This window comes from Leguminivora glycinivorella, chromosome 21 (assembly GCF_023078275.1).
Source record: "Leguminivora glycinivorella isolate SPB_JAAS2020 chromosome 21, LegGlyc_1.1, whole genome shotgun sequence".
In the NCBI taxonomy this organism is placed as follows: Eukaryota; Metazoa; Arthropoda; class Insecta; order Lepidoptera; family Tortricidae; genus Leguminivora; species Leguminivora glycinivorella.
The window spans coordinates 15,584,714-15,603,716 of NC_062991.1; the positions used below are offsets into that span (position 1 = coordinate 15,584,714).

The following is a 19,003-nucleotide window of genomic DNA, read 5'->3' on the forward strand; positions in this document are numbered from 1 at the left end:
TTATCCACTGATTGTATTTTCTTCCAGTGTGTTTTCGATCTTCTGTGTCTACCTGTTTCCGCATGATGACGATGATCGTGTTTATATAGTTCGAATCGATCCGTGGACATTAGAGAACAGTCTTAGAACCCTTTGCTATGTCATAATTTAGTTCCACGAAGAAAGAGCTGCCTCGCGAGGAAATTACCGCGCGAAGTACAGGTCTGTGTAGATGGGCCATTTTTTTTTCCAAGTTGTCCCCACTTTTTTTGGATTTGGAAATTTTTATGTGGTTTCCAATCAGAATCGCGAGCTCTTTCAATCCTACTAGGATAAAAAAAGTGTCCCAAGGTTTCTTTCCCATTCCATACATTTTGTATGGTGGTAACGGAATGGAAAGTTTGAAAAATGTATGGAAATCTTGGGTCAATTTTTTTCTTTTCGAAAGACCTCGCGGTTCTGAGTATGAATCGCGTAAAAAATACCCATGTTCGAAAAAATGTGGGGTGGACAACAAAATGGCCCAGATGTGCCTCGGGCGAGGCAATACGCCTCGCCAGGCGGTTCATTTTGTGTGCCTTATCACATTAGTTATAACCACGATTATCACACGATTCCTTTATATTCCTTGTCCCTATTCTATGAAACCTGGGCTATTTCTTTTTAAGAGGCTGATGATCTGATTCTCTCAGAACATGATATTTCGGGTTCATTGAGCTCAGAATCACTAGTTGATTATAATTATAATGATGAAAAAAAAATTCTTAACAATTTTTTATAGAAATCTGTCTGTCACATTGTTTAATGGTGTGATGGAAATAGGGAATAAGGCATGATTTTTTTTATTTATTACTGAAAATAAATGTAACCCATCCAAAATATAAAAACCACTATCATTTTCGGGCAATTTTAACGCGGGCATTTTGGCGCGCTCGATCGAGTGTAATCTGACGTCAATACGTATACGTCTGGCCGTACACACGAGTGGGAGCGAGAGAATAATAACTCTTTATCGCTCCCACACACGTCAAGCGTAACATGACGTCACGTTGAGTTTTGAGAATTTGTGCGGGAATGAAAAAAAAAAAAAACACTTTGAAAATTTAATTTCACTATTAAATTACGGTAAATCTCAAAATGATGTTGTAAACCTGTGTTTTCTAGCAATAAAGATTAAAAAATGATTGATTTAATGGGGTAGGCGAGAGGCTGGCAACCTGTCACTGTAATGTCACAGTTTCGTTTTCTTTCAACCCCTTATTTGCCAAGAGTGGCACTGTAACTTTAACAGTTTCATGTGCTCTGCCTACTCCTATATGGGACACAGGCGTATGTAAAGATTAAAAATAAAAATATTTTGGCCATTTTGGAGTTACGTGCATATTCCCTATTGCTGATGATTCCGAGTAGAATGAACCCAAAACGGAGATGTGTGAGAATGATATTTGCCGAAAGCGGCCACTTACCTTACTGTGCGTGGCACCCGTGACTAACCGCACGTCTCCCCAGCGCTGACGCAGCGCCTGCCGCCCTACCCCGCCTACCAGCCCATGCTCGCCTCCGCCAACGACCTCTACGGTAAGTTCATCTACCCTGTCGCTAGCTCTCATCACTATCAACTTAGTGTAAGGCCCCTGAGTGCACGCTCGGAGCGGGGCGAGTGATCGTGCGTCCACCCCTATAGCACATCTCGGACACTGGCGATCAAATATATGAAAGAGGCGCGTTCCTAGCACACAGTCTAAGCTCGTGTAGGTGAACGCGTACTATGCTTGTATGAGTGTAATATGACAGGTCGACTGTTCGCGTTTTTGACAGGCGGTAACTGTGAGGTAACCGAGAGGGGGTGGGTGGCACTTTCAGCGGGGAGCGGGAGTGGCCATACTGTACGATAGTACTCTTTATTATACTGTGCCTATAGGCTACTAGACTCGTATCGAATTTAGCACATCAAGTTATTGTTTTCTGTAGTATTTGACTTAAGAAATCAATATTTATAGCTTGCGGGCATTAAAAGTGCGTGATGACTGCGCATTTTTAATTAAAGATGTGTGTATGTTTTTTTTTTAATTATGGACTCCGAAAACGGTGTTGGCCAATGGAGTGACGTCACATAATTCAGATCAACTATGGAAATTAGAGGTAGTAATCTGATCTCCATAGAAGCAACCTCTATTGTATTAAAATTCATAGTCGTTGACGGGTGTGACAATGTGAAATATTTTTTCTAAATATACTGACGTCATGTCATAGACATTCTATAGATTAATACGGCTGATATTGTTTTTGCCTGATCACGTAAAAGTAAACTTTAATTTTTTTTGTGGCTTTTTAAGTCGTAATAAAATATGGTACTATTTTTTTTCGTTTAATTAGACAGTAATTAATAATATAAGACAAGCGCTGGTAGCCTAGCGGTAAGTACGTGCGACTTTCGTTCCGGAGGTCGCAGGTTCGAACCCCGGCTCGCACCAATGAGTTTTTCGGAATTTATGTGCGAAATGTCATTTGATATTTGCCAGTCGCTTTTCGGTGAAGGAAAACATCGTGAGGAAACCGGACTAATTCCAAATAAGGTCTAGTTTGCCCTTCGGGTTGGAAGGTCAGATGGCAGTCGCTTTCATAAAAACTAGTGCCTACGCCAAATCTTGGGATTAGTTGTCAAAGCGGACCCCAGGCTCCCGTGAGCCGTGGCACATGCCGGGATAACGCAAAGAGGATGATGATAAACGATTTCTATTCTATTCTATAATAATATAAGACATACTTTAAAAAAGGGTCAAGTAGCCTATTCAGCATCTATTCAGGACACTTGTATGAGCTTCAATAGTTTCATATGCACGTCGCACGTTCCGCCCCGCTGCACGCTTAATATGAGCGTGCAATCAGGCCTTTCGCTTAGAATTCTATAGCGATTAAACTTCCCAAGTGTTTGCCTCGCAGGGAAGTTGCCGCGCGAGGCAGTTTAGTGGGTTAAAATTGTCGAAAGTGTGCCTGACGTCAAACAAATGTATTTTCTCAAACATGCAATGAAATATTGTCTTTACGTTCCTTAAAATGGGCTGGGAAGTATCGCTTTTTGGGCGCAACAACTCGAGAGGACTGTAAAGGGATTTCATATTATTTTTCAGGCCTAGGCCTGCAAAGTAACTTTTTTTTATAAAATATTGTCCTTTAGAGCATTTTTTTCATTTCATTGTATGTTTGAGAAAAGCACTATACATGCCTCGGCGTGAAAACGGATTCCCGGCCTCGTATCCCTATCCGGTATATACCCACTTGGCCGGAAATCCTCATTTTCCCGGTCTCTGATGTAATGTACTATTGCGGCCACTATGCCTGAGGGGAGCACGTTTTTCGTAGACCAAACGAAGACTGACAAAATCGAAAAAACGTTATCCGCTTCACTGTAGTTTTTGCATATTCGACTGCCAATCTAGGGTTTACTGGTGAAACCCGATAAGTTTAGCAAACTTACAGGCAATTATGGTCGCGCGATAAATGATAAAACATCTGGCCGTCCCTATCGCACTTACTAATAGTGCGACAGGGACGGCCTGATATTTTATCATCTATCGCGCGACCATGCTACCCGTGCTGGTTTTTGAAATTCGAACTATTCGCAATTTCCACAATGTTGTTATTTCAAGGACAAATTACCTCGATTTGTTGGGTTTCACCAGTAAACCCTCGAAATTTGGTTTTTGCTATAGGGTCTCTTAAGGCTGCTTTTCTCTGCAATTTCCCTGCGAGACGAATTTCACTGTTTGTGTCGGTTTGTAAAATACTTTTAGGCACTGGTCCCTCCAAAAGCGAGTAAGGTATGAACTATCGGCGATAGAAACGAACAAAAGATAGTCGCTCACGTGTAAATGAAAGAGAGAGCTAACGGTTTATCGTTCATCGTTTAGCGACGAATAACTCGCTCGCGCTATCATCGCGTCTCTTTTATTTACACGGGCGCGAATATTTTGTTCGTTTTAATAGCCGATAGTTCAATTACTCTTTTGGTGGGACCGATGCCTTATGGAGAATATGAACATTTTCTAGTTCCTACTTAATTTAATCGTAACTTGGGAATAGGCTAGTTTCCTACTTGTCAAATCAGTTTCTTTTTATGAACTGTCAAAACGATTTGCTAATATAGAATTACTATGAAATACTGAGGAGTGACGTCACGGTCAATTCATATACTTTATATCTTTCTTAGCACTTAGTACTTATTATTTATTTTACTTAGTATTTATTTTTTTCTTAAGCCGCTGTTATCTGGTCAAATCACGCATGTAACTGACTTCCACGATACAGGCTTAGCCTAGTGTGGGGGTCGTCGATTAATTGCATACTGTATTTTAAACAAATTCTCTTGAAATAAAACTATGGAAACGGATTAAATCGCGTATAATGAAATTCTCTTGGTTAATAAAATATATTTTTTTTTTCTCTCTGACTTATTTAAATATAAATGATGTTTAAACATAACTACTGTCCATATTTTTCTTCTAATTGTGTGCGGCTTTATTTCGTGCACCGCATAAAATATAAAAATTTTACCTTCCAATAAAATTATTATTATTTTGCCTGGTATATCCGAGGTCTTTATAGAGAGAGAGAGTACGTCGTAGACGTCGCATCGGACCGATAGATGGCGCCATCGTTCGTTGTAAGTCGCTCCGGCGTCACACCGCCGCGATGTTGGTAGTCCCGTTTTCCCCCACCTGCAACATAAGGCTCCTCGCGCCCCGACCCGCCACCAGCCACCCTCATTGTTGAGGAGAAGTGCCGACGGTATATTAAGCCTACCAGGAAGGCATCACTCAGACCTCGGATATACCAGGCAAAATAATAATAATTTTATTGGAAGGTAAAATTTTTATATTATTTGTGCCGTTTGTATATCCGAGGTCTTTATAGAGAGACCTGTTTATTATCTCCTGGTGGCGAGTCAGCTGGCGCGCAAGCCTTTGGTAGCCCTATTGGCATAGCATAGAAGAATAAGTGAATCAGTTGTTGAACCGATTTGACAGATGTATCAGTCGAAATCGCCTTCGATCCACGAATATCTCGGTGCCAGAAACGCCTAAAGAGATTTTCGTGATGACGTTTAGCTTTAGTCAGCGAATAGTTAGAGAAATGACATTATTATACATCGCAGATCAAAACCAAAAAAGATGTAGGCGAGGTTGACTTGAACAAGATACAAAAACTTTAGATACACTATTATTATTAACAGAGACGTTATTTTATCAGGTTATAAACCCAATTTCAGACACAAAGTGTGGAAATTAACTGTAAAAGTAGTGTAACTATCTGTACTGTAGCAGGGTAACGTAATTGATACTGCTTTTGTCAACCCTTCGTAAAAATTATCAAAATCAATATTAGCTTTGATATGACTATTTAAAGTCCAACGTCTTACGTCCATATCAAACACAGAAAAAGGTCATCACTCACGCGCCCAAGGGCTATTTGTTACAATACTGGTATTTTCGATCAGACTATTTCGCGTCAAGCGAGCGCGGCTGCAAGTGAGACTCCTGAACTCTGAACTCTTTTTAGTGAGGGCATTTGAGGATACTGATCGCTCGGTAAAACTAGCCTAGAAGATGAAAAGTACGAGCGCTGTCGATTGCTACTACACTGGACGGAGGTATCAGTCGATTTCTTCAAGTCAGTCATTGACTCTTAGGGTAATCCATTACCTAATCCAAAACCCGATGCGACGGATTTCTACTTCGTGCAATGAAGGTCGACAGCGTAGACTGAGAGGTGACGTCCGTGTCGCATCGCTGGTGGTTGCTGAACACGTCGTGGTAGCAGGTCAAGGGATGAATTAAAACACCGCCACACATGCGCGCTTTGAGAGCGTAGGCGGAGCGCAATAATGGCGGTGCACCGCACAAACGCTGGCGTTGCGCCCAGTGGGCGCTAGCGGGAACTAACGAGCGCGGATTGCGAGCGCAACGCGCGCGGGACGCGAGCGGAATGCGCGCGCATTCAGCGCGCTGATAGCGTAGCGTTAGCGAAGCGGAATGCGCTTTATGTGTGGCGGAGGCTTAATACGTACCATTGTACGGCGTAATGCAGGGCTCTCGCAGACGAAGAGGAACGATGACGGGCGAAGCAGAAGAAGGCGAGGTCACCGAAGATCACTTGGCTCCCAGGGGGTGCATACTGACCTCGTACGACAGTCTGTTGGAGTCAGCAGTTACTGTCGTAGTTACTCGTAACAGAAGAGATGTAGTCCTGCCATCGTACAGCATAACATAACATACAACCGAACTGTGCATAGCATATAGTGCTATGCGAACCTTAATCCGGCTGCATGTCACTTCAGTCGCCAGCGCCACCGCCTGTTGAAGATTATTTTCCATCGGAAGAGCTTTACTTCGTACAATGTTACGATTATTGAAGGTCTTATCGGGCTGCAGATGCAAGCAAAACAGGAGCGATTGGCCTACAGCTATCGGCAGCTGTACGAGGTAATGCTGGAAACTGCAGCGGTGCAACCTTCCTCCGTAGACTACGAAAGTTGTGAAATTGATGAAATCAGGTTCTACGATCGAATCAAGCACTATTAATTCAGTATAGTCGAGCCAGATGATAATGAAGTCCTCCTGAGTTTCTGGCCCCTTTCGCTTTGAGCTGGAATCTCAAGTTCACTAAGGCGAAGCGGGTTTATTTTTCCCAATTTGTTTATTAGAGGCTCGGCGAACAAGTTCATCTCTCGAATGGACAGGGGGCGCCACAAGCCTCCGGGAAATCTTCGTGTACTTGGAACCCCCGCGGCCAGATTACCGATCGGTTTTGGTGTCCGCCCGGTAAACAGACGCACGCTCAGGATGCAGGATGCTGGCTCGAATTCAGATCTGGACATTCTGAAAGAGATTTTTTTTTTTTAATTCCGCAAACCTTTACGATGTCTTTGACCTACACAATGAGCGATGTACAGGAACCACAGGGTCGTCTCGCGAGGCGCCTCTCCGATTAGATAGCTCGCGAACATCGTCAGGACACCCTCGCAGCAGTGCGGCTCCTCGTCCGGTTATTGACGTCTTACCTCGTTCAACTAAGGGTGGCCAAGCCACCTTAGGACGTAGCATCTTTAGAATTTATCTGTTCTCACTTCGGCGACGGAGGAGTCCTTGGTCAAAATAGAGTGTAAATACTGTCAAAGTACTTCACGGGAACTGGAAAGAGAAGAGTGGATACCATAGTGTACGGGATGTCAGCTGATAGCGGCGCCCGGCGTCACATTGGAGGGTAGTATCAGCCTGGTCAGCAACAGAGTCTGCAACGATACCGTAGCAGACGGAGCCTGGATAGTTGTGGTCGTGGCACCATTGTAGCGGAAGACAGTGTTCGCGGTGAGCGTGACATCAGGCGCGACGGCAGCCGCCGACATCGGCGTGGCGGCCAGCGACACCAAGGGAGCACATCAGCAATCTTACCAGCTTGTCACTGCAGCAGACGGTGTTACGTTCGGCGGTGAGATTGAGACGGCCGTCGTCAGCTCGAAAGGCGTCTTCGATGCCCCTGTCGCGTCACGCAGTATCGTTCTCGGTGGCCCTCTCGAGGTCAGCGCTGGAGGCACCGGCGCCAGCGTGGCAGTCAGCTACATCGGTGAACAGCATCAACAGAGTTCGCGGCGTCGTCACGGCAGACGCGGCAGGAAAATTAGCGACGCCTTCGCGGCAGCCGCAGTATTGCGCTCGGTGGCGCGATGAAGGTCGCCGCGTCTGCAATCTTACCTCGTGCGATCGAGGCGACATCAAGGCGCCAGCATCAGCGTGGCGGCCGACGACACCGGTGGAAAACTTCAAGTAGCTTGCGGCGTTGTCACGGCAGACGCAGCAGAAGGATTGCGACGCCTGTGCAGCGGTTAACAGTATTACGCTCCGCATCACCACTGAGGCGCCAGCATAAGCGTGGCGGCCAGCAATACTGGTGGACAGCTTCGGCAGGGTCGCGGCGTTGTCACGGCAGATGAACGCTCTACATCACCATCGAGGCGTCAGCATAAGCGTGGCGGCCAGCGATACTGGTGGACAGCTTCAGCAGGATCGCGGCGTTGTCACGGCAGATGAGCGTGCTGCATCACCATCGAGGCGCCAGCATAGGCGTGGCGGCCAGCGATACTGGTGGCCAGCGATACTGGTGGACAGCTTCAGCAGGATCGCGGAGTTGTCACGGCAGATGAGCTCGCTGCATCACCATCGAGGCGCCGGCATAAGCGTGGCGGCCAGCGATACTGGTGGACAGCTTCAGCGGGATCGCGGCGTTGTCAGCAGGCTCGCGGCGTTGTCAAGGCAGACGCACGCTCTGCATCACCATGGAGGCGCCAGCATAAGCGTGGCGGCCAGCGATACTGGTGGACAGCTTCAGCAGGATCGCGGCGTTGTCACGGCAGACGAACGCTCTGCATCACCATCGAGGCGCCAGCATAAGCGTGGCGGCCAGCGATATTGGTGGACAGCTTCAGCAGGCTCGCGGCGTTGTCAAGGCAGACGCACGCTCTGCATCACCATCGAGGCGCCAGCATAAGCGTGGCGGCCAGCGATACTGGTGGACAGCTTCAGCAGGATCGCGGCGTTGTCACGGCAGACGAACGCTCTGCATCACCATCGAGGCGCCAGCATAAGCGTGGCGGCCAGCGATATTGGTGGACAGCTTCAGCAGGCTCGCGGCGTTGTCAAGGCAGACGCACGCTCTGCATCACTATCGAGGCGCCAGCATAAGCGTGGCGGCCAGCGATATTGGTGGACAGCTTCAGCAGGCTCGCGGCGTTGTCAAGGCAGACGCACGCTCTGCATCACCATCGAGGCGCCAGCATAAGCGTGGCGGCCAGCGATACTGGTGGACAGCTTCAGCAGGATCGCGGCGTTGTCACGGCAGACGAACGCTCTGCATCACCATCGAGGCGCCAGCATAAGCGTGGCGGCCAGCGATATTGGTGGACAGCTTCAGCAGGCTCGCGGCGGAGGTGGCCGCGCTGGTAGCCTGCGTATTGACGACTGATCACTAACGGCGCGGCGCTCGCGTCGGGGCAGCAGCAGACATACTTACAGCGTCGCACGCGACGCCTATGCGGCGGCCACAACGTTATTCGGCGGCACCGCAGAGGTCGTTAACGAGGAAGCAACTTCGGCGGCGCCGATGTGGCGGACAACACTGCCGCGGTCAGTGGCGCTATCGCAGCGCTACCAGTAAGTTTCGGCGCCGACACGTGTCCGCCGTCCTCCGCACCGAATCGGAAACCGAACATGTTCTTTCTAAAATAATATGAAGCTGCTCACCCATTCGTCGGAGAAATTCAAACCTCCTTGGAGCGCGGTATTCCTTCCCGCGCCCTCCGCCCTCCGCCGCCGCCGCCGCAGCCCGCAGGTCGCGCAGCACGCGGTCGCGAAGCACGTGGTCCCCGGAGCACGTGGTCCCCGGCGGAGCAACTTACCTACGTTACCGCTTATATTCTCGCGCGAAACTTTTAATACGCGGATAACACTTCCTACTTTAGTCTCGGAAATGCGAATAGTTTAAAAAAGAAAACTGATTAACGGTAACGATTTTTGCAGCATGGAACTTTCTTACAAAAAGTGGGTAGAATCATAAAGCACCGCTCGTTCATTTCTATCGTGAGAACCCCGAAAGACGAATAGTGATCGCTAGCGAGGCATAATATATCTCATTATTCAAGACGAACGAGCGTAAATTAAAAGGGAAGAAAGAATTGACGGATGAAATTGAAATTGAAAAATTTCATAATTCCGAAATGTTATAAGCCACTTTTTAAATAAAAACACGAATAACTCTGGTTTGACCAGAAGTAACGAGGAAATAGAAACTAAAAGATTAATTTCGAGACACCATGCTGTAAAAATGTTCGAACGGAATACGCGACAACCGGTCACTTCGGCGTTCGACGAAACAAAGAGGGTGGCTGGTGGCGGGTCGGGGCGCGAGGAGCCTTATGTTGCAGGTGGGGGAAAACGGGACTACCAACATCGCGGCGGTGTGACGCCGGAGCGACTTACAACGAACGATGGCGCCATCTATCGGTCCGATGCGACGTCTACGACGTACTCTCTCTCTCTATAAAGACCTCGGATATACAAACGGCACAAATAATATTTTATTTTAAGTATAGGAAAGTAGCCTATTGAACTTTTATTTGTTTTTCTTAAATATACTAATTATACCTCATATAAGTCAAGTTTTGATCCCCAATATTTTGATAAATCACATTTTTCAAACCACCTTAATTTTGCAGCTCAACAGCAAGCTCTCCAGGCGGGCGCTTTACCCGGCTTAGCTCCAGGTCTTGCGCCGTCTTTGAATCCAGGTCTAGTGGGGCTGGGGCTCGGCGCGCCTCTGCTGCCGCCGCTCGCGCTCAACCAGAACCTCATTCAGAACCGGCAGAACCTCGGTCAGTACTGTAGCTTTACAGGTGTACACTGATAGCTCCAGGTCTAACACCAGGTCTGGTGGGCTCAGAGCACTGCTGCTGCCGCCAACCAGAACTTATTGATCTCATGTATTTGTATAATATATATGAGTACCCACAACACAAGCCTTCGAGCTTACCATGCGACTCAGTCAATCTGTGTAATGGCCGCTGTACACACATGGCCAACAGTTCCACCAACCCCCTTGGCCATGTGTGTAGAGGGCTACTTGGCCGTAAGTTGGCAGTTGGCGCTTGCGCTTGCCGGCCAACCGATTCGTGTCGGTTTTTTGTCCACACATCAAATGGCCGCTGTACACATATGGCCAACGGTTCCACCAACCCTTTGTGAAACCCCTTGGCCAAGATAAGAGTCGCTGTTTACACATTGGCGAACCAATCACTTGGCATTGGCTCTTCATGAAAGATGGACGTGGAATGGAAAAGTCTAGGAAATTCTAGGTCATAGACGTTGTCAGACAAATTTGATTAAAAAATAATAACCCCGTAGTAAAATTAAATTATTTGAAATATTAACAATTTTTTGAATATTCTGATAAGAACATTTATCTTTTTTAGGAAATACATTAAACATTTGCAAGGTTATTTTATTTCCTAAAATCTACACTATTATTGGCATAGATAAACTTATTATTTTCGTAAATATTTCACTACTGTCCTCTCTGACGGCTGACGACCAACTGAATGAAGCGCCAACGTGTAAACGCAGTTGGCCATTGGCGCCAAGATCCTTTGATGTGTAGACAAAAAACCGACACCAATCGGTTGGCCGGCAAGCGCAAGCGCCAACTGCCAACTTACGGCCAAGTAGCCCTCTACACGCTTGGCCAAGGGGGTTGGTGGAACCGTTGGCCATATGTGTACAGCGGCCAAAAGGATCTTGGCGCCAATGGCCAACTGCGTTTACACGTTGGCGCTTCATTCAGTTGGTCGTCAGCCGTCAGAGAGGACAGTAGTGATATATTTACGAAAATAATAAGTTTATCTATGCCAATAATAGTGTAGATTTTAGGAAATAAAATAACCTTGCAAATGTTTAATGTATTTCCTAAAAAAGATAAATGTTCTTATCAGAATATTAAAAAAATTGTTAATATTGCAAATAATTTAATTTTACTACGGGGTTATTATTTTTTAATATTTTTTTTCTGACAACGTCTATGACCAAGAATTTCCTAGATTTTTTCATTACACGTCCATCTTTCATGAAGAGCCAATGCCAAGTGATTGGTTCGCCAATGTGTAAACAGCGGCTCTTATCTTGGCCAAGGGGTTTCACAAAGGGCTGGTGGAACCGTTGGCCATGTGTGTACAGGGGCCATAAGAATGTCTATTTATTTATGTCCATGTTATTCCTGTGCCAGGTCTCGCGGGGCAGAAGCTGGGTCTGGGCGGGCCGGCGCTGGCGCTGGGCGGCGCGGCGCTGGCGCTGGCGCCGCTCGGCACGCTGCAGCGCGCGCGCGCCTGCTCCGCGCAGCGCCGCATACAGGACGACTTGCAAGGTGCGTTACACTGTGCCAGGTCTCGCGGGCCCTCGCTGGCGCTGGCGCCGCTCGGCACGCTGCAGCGCGCGCGCGCCTGCTCCGCGCAGCGCCGCATACAGGACGACTTGCAAGGTGCGTTACACTGTGCCAGGTCTCGCGGGCCCTCGCTGGCGCTGGCGCCGCTCGGCACGCTGCAGCGCGCGCGCGCCTGCTCCGCGCAGCGCCGCATACAGGACGACTTGCAAGGTGCGTTACACTGTGCCAGGTCTCGCGGGCCCTCGCTGGCGCTGGCGCCGCTCGGCACGCTGCAGCGCGCGCGCGCCTGCTCCGCGCAGCGCCGCATACAGGACGACTTGCAAGGTGCGTTACACTGTGCCAGGTCTCGCGGGCCCTCGCTGGCGCTGGCGCCGCTCGGCACGCTGCAGCGCGCGCGCGCCTGCTCCGCGCAGCGCCGCATACAGGACGACTTGCAAGGTGCGTTACACTGTGCCAGGTCTCGCGGGCCCTCGCTGGCGCTGGCGCCGCTCGGCACGCTGCAGCGCGCGCGCGCCTGCTCCGCGCAGCGCCGCATACAGGACGACTTGCAAGGTGCGTTACACTGTGCCAGGTCTCGCGGGCCCTCGCTGGCGCTGGCGCCGCTCGGCACGCTGCAGCGCGCGCGCGCCTGCTCCGCGCAGCGCCGCATACAGGACGACTTGCAAGGTGCGTTACACTGTGCCAGGTCTCGCGGGCCCTCGCTGGCGCTGGCGCCGCTCGGCACGCTGCAGCGCGCGCGCGCCTGCTCCGCGCAGCGCCGCATACAGGACGACTTGCAAGGTGCGTTACACTGTGCCAGGTCTCGCGGGCCCTCGCTGGCGCTGGCGCCGCTCGGCACGCTGCAGCGCGCGCGCGCCTGCTCCGCGCAGCGCCGCATACAGGACGACTTGCAAGGTGCGTTACACTGTGCCAGGTCTCGCGGGCCCTCGCTGGCGCTGGCGCCGCTCGGCACGCTGCAGCGCGCGCGCGCCTGCTCCGCGCAGCGCCGCATACAGGACGACTTGCAAGGTGCGTTACACTGTGCCAGGTCTCGCGGGCCCTCGCTGGCGCTGGCGCCGCTCGGCACGCTGCAGCGCGCGCGCGCCTGCTCCGCGCAGCGCCGCATACAGGACGACTTGCAAGGTGCGTTACACTGTGCCAGGTCTCGCGGGCCCTCGCTGGCGCTGGCGCCGCTCGGCACGCTGCAGCGCGCGCGCGCCTGCTCCGCGCAGCGCCGCATACAGGACGACTTGCAAGGTGCGTTACACTGTGCCAGGTCTCGCGGGCCCTCGCTGGCGCTGGCGCCGCTCGGCACGCTGCAGCGCGCGCGCGCCTGCTCCGCGCAGCGCCGCATACAGGACGACTTGCAAGGTGCGTTACACTGTGCCAGGTCTCGCGGGCCCTCGCTGGCGCTGGCGCCGCTCGGCACGCTGCAGCGCGCGCGCGCCTGCTCCGCGCAGCGCCGCATACAGGACGACTTGCAAGGTGCGTTACACTGTGCCAGGTCTCGCGGGCCCTCGCTGGCGCTGGCGCCGCTCGGCACGCTGCAGCGCGCGCGCGCCTGCTCCGCGCAGCGCCGCATACAGGACGACTTGCAAGGTGCGTTACACTGTGCCAGGTCTCGCGGGCCCTCGCTGGCGCTGGCGCCGCTCGGCACGCTGCAGCGCGCGCGCGCCTGCTCCGCGCAGCGCCGCATACAGGACGACTTGCAAGGTGCGTTACACTGTGCCAGGTCTCGCGGGCCCTCGCTGGCGCTGGCGCCGCTCGGCACGCTGCAGCGCGCGCGCGCCTGCTCCGCGCAGCGCCGCATACAGGACGACTTGCAAGGTGCGTTACACTGTGCCAGGTCTCGCGGGCCCTCGCTGGCGCTGGCGCCGCTCGGCACGCTGCAGCGCGCGCGCGCCTGCTCCGCGCAGCGCCGCATACAGGACGACTTGCAAGGTGCGTTACACTGTGCCAGGTCTCGCGGGCCCTCGCTGGCGCTGGCGCCGCTCGGCACGCTGCAGCGCGCGCGCGCCTGCTCCGCGCAGCGCCGCATACAGGACGACTTGCAAGGTGCGTTACACTGTGCCAGGTCTCGCGGGCCCTCGCTGGCGCTGGCGCCGCTCGGCACGCTGCAGCGCGCGCGCGCCTGCTCCGCGCAGCGCCGCATACAGGACGACTTGCAAGGTGCGTTACACTGTGCCAGGTCTCGCGGGCCCTCTGTAGTGTATACTATGTATAGTTATGTACGTAGCTGATAAGTTATATATAAGGACCAATTACTCATGTATGAGAGTAGTATTAAATCATCATTTAATCTAAACAGTCGTTTCCACTCTACTCCGAACCCTCACCTTACATGGCGACCCTGCCATATACGGTGTCGCGCGTGCGGTCAGTCACCGATCGGTATTGAGAGCGCAGTTCATTACCATGTTAACATAGCTCAAGTGGACAATTAGAACAAAAGTAAATAACGTGATGTTTTTTCTCGCAGTTAAGGTTTTCTGATTTAAAAAGGTTCACTATGGGGGCTACAAAATCAAAAGAAGAGGTAATTATTGCACAAACTGCGGCCGGAGGTGACAATAAGGCTTCTGCGAGCACCGACGAACTTCGATTCCACGCAAGTGTCACTAATATTATCTTGGGTATATTGCTCGTCATAATCGTCATCGGAGGAGGCTACGCCCTGTACAGAAGGTGTAAGAAAACCTACAAAAAATGGATGCGCCAGGAGGTCGCTCTAGCTGAGCTGCAGCGTGCTGCTCGTACGGCTCCGATAAGTGTTTGATTGAAGTGTTAACGGAAATTGTGTAATGTGCGTTTCGTTTTTTTTTTTGGTGCCAGTGTTTCAACGGACAGTAAATGAACTATTACTACGAGTAAGTGATACAGTGAACAAACATTTCGCGTGAAGTAAGTTAAGGACAATAATGTGACGTCAATGTAAGTTAAAATAGGTATGTATTAAATTAGGTACTTAGATATAATTTTGTGATGGCAGATGAATTATTGAAATGTTACAACGAGTTAATTGTCATAAAAAAATATTTAGTTAAAAAAGGGAAATCAAGGTTTGAGGGTAACATAACAAAAAGTGAATGATATTATAAATAGGTGTAACAATATTATCTCCCAATTTTCCCTGTTAAAGGACGTAAACTCAGGAGTTATCGAGGAGACCAATAAATTGTACATTAAAATTACTACTCTGCATAAAGAAATTTTAGAGTTATGTTCAAAGCCTGAGGTAGAGGAAAATACGAGTACAAGTAGCGATAGCGAATATAGTGAATGTGACACCATGGAGTTCGATTTAAAGTCAGCTTGTAGTCTTATACCTCTCATGGATGGTACTGAGGAAACAACAAAGAGATTGATCGATGCTGTTGATATGTATTCGGGTATGTTGAACGAGATAGGCAAAAAGTCGCTTATTACATTTGTGTTAAAAGGAAGGTTATCTGAAAGTGCGAAACTGCGTGTGTCAGCTACTTATTTGACCGTAGAGCAACTTATAAGTGATTTACGTAACTCACTTTTACCTAAAAAGTCTTTTACAGCAATCCATTCCCGGCTTCAGAATATAAGTCAGGGTTGGCGTAGTATAGATCAGTATGGATCCGAGATAGAAAAACTTTTTTCCGAGTTAACTATAACTCAGGCAGAAGGTAATTCGGCGAGTTATGATGTGCTAAAGCCGTTGAACGAAAAAATGTGTATTAAAAAGTTCACAGATGGTTTGAAGGACCCAAGGCTCAGCACTATCATTGCAGCGCGTAACTTCAGCAGCCTGAAGGACGCGATACAGGCAGCGCAGGACGAAGAAGTATCGAGACCGACAACGTCCAGCCAGCCGGAGATCATGGGTATGTACCGCTCACATAACTCTTTTAACAGGTACCACAGAGGATTCGCTCACAACTCGCACAGAGGTCATCGTTATCGTAAGCAAAGGGGTCCGCGACAGTTTTCTTATGGTCGATATGCTCAATTCCAAACCGCGCAAGGAAACTCGCGAGGAGGTGGCCGTGGAAACAAATCACGAGGCAGGCCGGCACGAGGGGGTTCGTATTTCGGGTCCCGTGCCCGAGGGGTCAACGCTCGTGGCAGCCTGCACGTGATATCGCACAGCGAGAATGGCTCGACCGGTCAACACCCGAGTGCACCAAATACGGAATCGCTGAATCATTTTTTTCGAGACTGATGTCATTTACACGTGCAATGATTTAAATAGAGCAACCTTAAATATAGGAAAAACCGCTTATAACTGGTTATTGGATACGGGAGCATCTTTGTGCGCGATAAAGTATGAAATTATACAAAATTGGGACATTCCGTTCCATGATAAGAAAATATATGTCACAGGCATAGGCGGACAAGTCACATCTAACGGATATGTTATATTAAAATTAAATTACAACGGTTGCGAATTCGAACATTCATTTTTTGTTTTTAAAAATTTATCATGTAACGCGGATGGTATTTTAGGGCAGGATTTCTTTGGAAAGCATAAAGCAAATATTAATTTTGAAACAAACACGTTACGACTATTATCACGACACGGACAAGTAGTTAACATAGATTTTAGAAGCTCATCAGAAATGGTAAATAGTTACCTTACTATACCCGCGCGTAGTGAAATCATACATTACATGGATACTAGTATTACGGAGGATTTTGTAGTAAATAGTCAGGAATTATGCGACGGAATATACGTTGCGAGTGCTATAGTCAAACCGATTCAAGGTAAAATACCCATTAAAATATTAAACACAAGGGATAGTGATGTAAATTTAAGCCGTTTCACAATTAATAAGAGTAGATTGAGTGATTTCTTTATTTGTGAATTTAGCAAGCCAACTATGAACGCCGAAAGGGTAAAATCGTTGTTTTCTGCATTAGATTTGAGTAAATTAAACGAAGAGGAACAGAAATCAATTGAGAATATATGCGCAAAATATCCGGATGTCTTTTTCCTACCGGGCGATAAATTAACCACTACAATGCTTTACAACCAGACGATAGAATTAAAACCGGGTAGTTCACCAGTTTATGTCAAACCTTACAGATTGCCACACTCGCAAAAGGCTGAAATTGATAGGCAAATTAAAGGAATGCTAGATGATGGAATAATTGAAGAGGCAAGAAGTGCGTGGTCGAGTCCGTTATTATTGGTTCCTAAAAAATTAGATGCTTCAAAACAAAAGAAATGGCGCGTGGTCATCGACTATAGAAAGTTAAATAATCAAATTAAAGATGATAAATTCCCACTTCCAAATATAACTGAGGTTTTAGACTCCTTATCAGGTTCTATATATTTTTCGCATCTAGACTTATATCAAGGATTTTATCAAATAAATTTAGATAAATCAAGCCGACCACTCACAGCATTTCAAACAAGTAAAAATCAATATCAAATGACCAGACTTCCCCAAGGCTGTAAAACTTCACCTAACGCTTTTTCACGCATGATGACTGTGGCCATGTCAGGCCTCAATTATGAGCAGTGTTTGGTATATCAGGATGATTTAGTTGTTTTCGGAAGAAGTTTAGCCATACACAATCAAAATTTATTAGACGTTTTCAGTAGATTAAGGAAAGTAAATTTAAAGCTTAACCCTGCCAAGTGTCAATTTTTACGAAAAGAAATATTATATTTGGGTCATGTTGTTTCAGAAAAGGGCATTTTGCCAGATCCCGAAAAAACCAAAGTTCTAAATAATTATCCGACTCCTCAGACAGCTGACGAAGTTAAACGTTTCGTGGCATTTGCAAGTTACTATCGTAAATTTATTGTCAATTTCGCAGATAAAGCTTATCCACTCAATAAATTGTGTTGTAAAGATGTACCATTTATATGGACCCATGAGTGTGAACAGTCATTTCAAACATTAAAATCTGCACTAGTTAAACCACCGGTACTGCAATATCCAAATTTTTCGGCGGAAAACCAATTTCTTTTACAATGTGATGCGTCAGGAAAAGCTTTAGGTTCAGTTTTGTGTAACGGTGATGGTCGACCAGTCGCTTACGCTAGTCGAAGTCTTAACAAGGCAGAATTAAATTACCCTACAGTTGAAAAAGAGTTATTAGCGTTAGTATGGAGCATTCGCTACTTTAGACCTTATTTATACGGTAGAAAGTTTAAAGTACAAACGGACCACCGACCACTAGTGTATTTGTTTACTATGAGAGACCCTACCAGTAGGTTATTAAAGTTCCGTTTACAATTGGAGGAGTATAACTTTACAGTTGAATACTTAAAAGGTTCTCAGAATTCCGTGGCAGACGCTCTGTCTCGCATAAATATTACGTCAGAGGATTTGAAACAAATGAATGAGCAAGTTATAAATGTGATGACACGAGCGCAAAGACGAAAGATCGAGAGTATGCAAGGTACAGACAGTACAAGTTCTTCGGTTCTTAATATACCTACTAATTCGAGGCTTGATCACCCAAGAATTGTGGATATCATTAAAAAACCGGAAAATTTTACTGAGTTGTGTATTACTTCATGTAGAGATTATAAAAAAATATGAGAGAGAATTTCGTAAAAGAGACGTCTAAATATTTTAATTACGTGCCCAGCAAATCGTGTATTTATTTTAATCCAACATCTCAATCGCTACTATCGCGAGCCGAATTAGCGAGAGATTTGGATGCAATTTGCAAGAAAATAAATATAAAAGAATTATGCGTCATAAGACATGAATTCAATAAAGATTTTATTGCGGGCTTAATACAAGAAATAAATAGCTATGACGTTTGGTCCGGACCACGAATATGTGTGTTAAGTAATGTACAAAGAATAAATGATTTACATGATAGACGCGTAATAATTAATGACTTTCACCTACTCCCCACAAGTGGCCACGCGGGGATTAGGAGGATGTCTAATAACATAAAAAAGCACTATTATTGGCCTAGTATGGAAAAAGACATACGAGATTTTGTATCAAAATGCACCCAATGTCAAAAACAAAAATATTGCGCACCAACTAAACAGCCGATGGAAATAACAACTACAGCCAATAGCGCGTTAGAAAAGATTTATTTAGACACAGTAGGACCCTTG

The 19,003-nt window shown here is 47.7% G+C and overlaps 1 protein-coding gene across 1 annotated transcript in view; it reads left to right on the forward strand.

Moving 5' to 3' along the window:
- The window catches only part of LOC125237338, a 43,062-nt gene that overhangs the window by 2,836 nt on the left and 21,223 nt on the right, over nucleotides 1-19,003 (forward strand). The window contains exons 4-6 of the mRNA XM_048144332.1: nucleotides 1,489-1,557; nucleotides 10,247-10,402; nucleotides 11,806-14,109. Of these exons, the coding sequence (XP_048000289.1) occupies nucleotides 1,489-1,557; nucleotides 10,247-10,402; nucleotides 11,806-14,109 (2,529 nt within the window). The remainder of the gene's footprint in view (nucleotides 1-1,488; nucleotides 1,558-10,246; nucleotides 10,403-11,805; nucleotides 14,110-19,003) is intronic.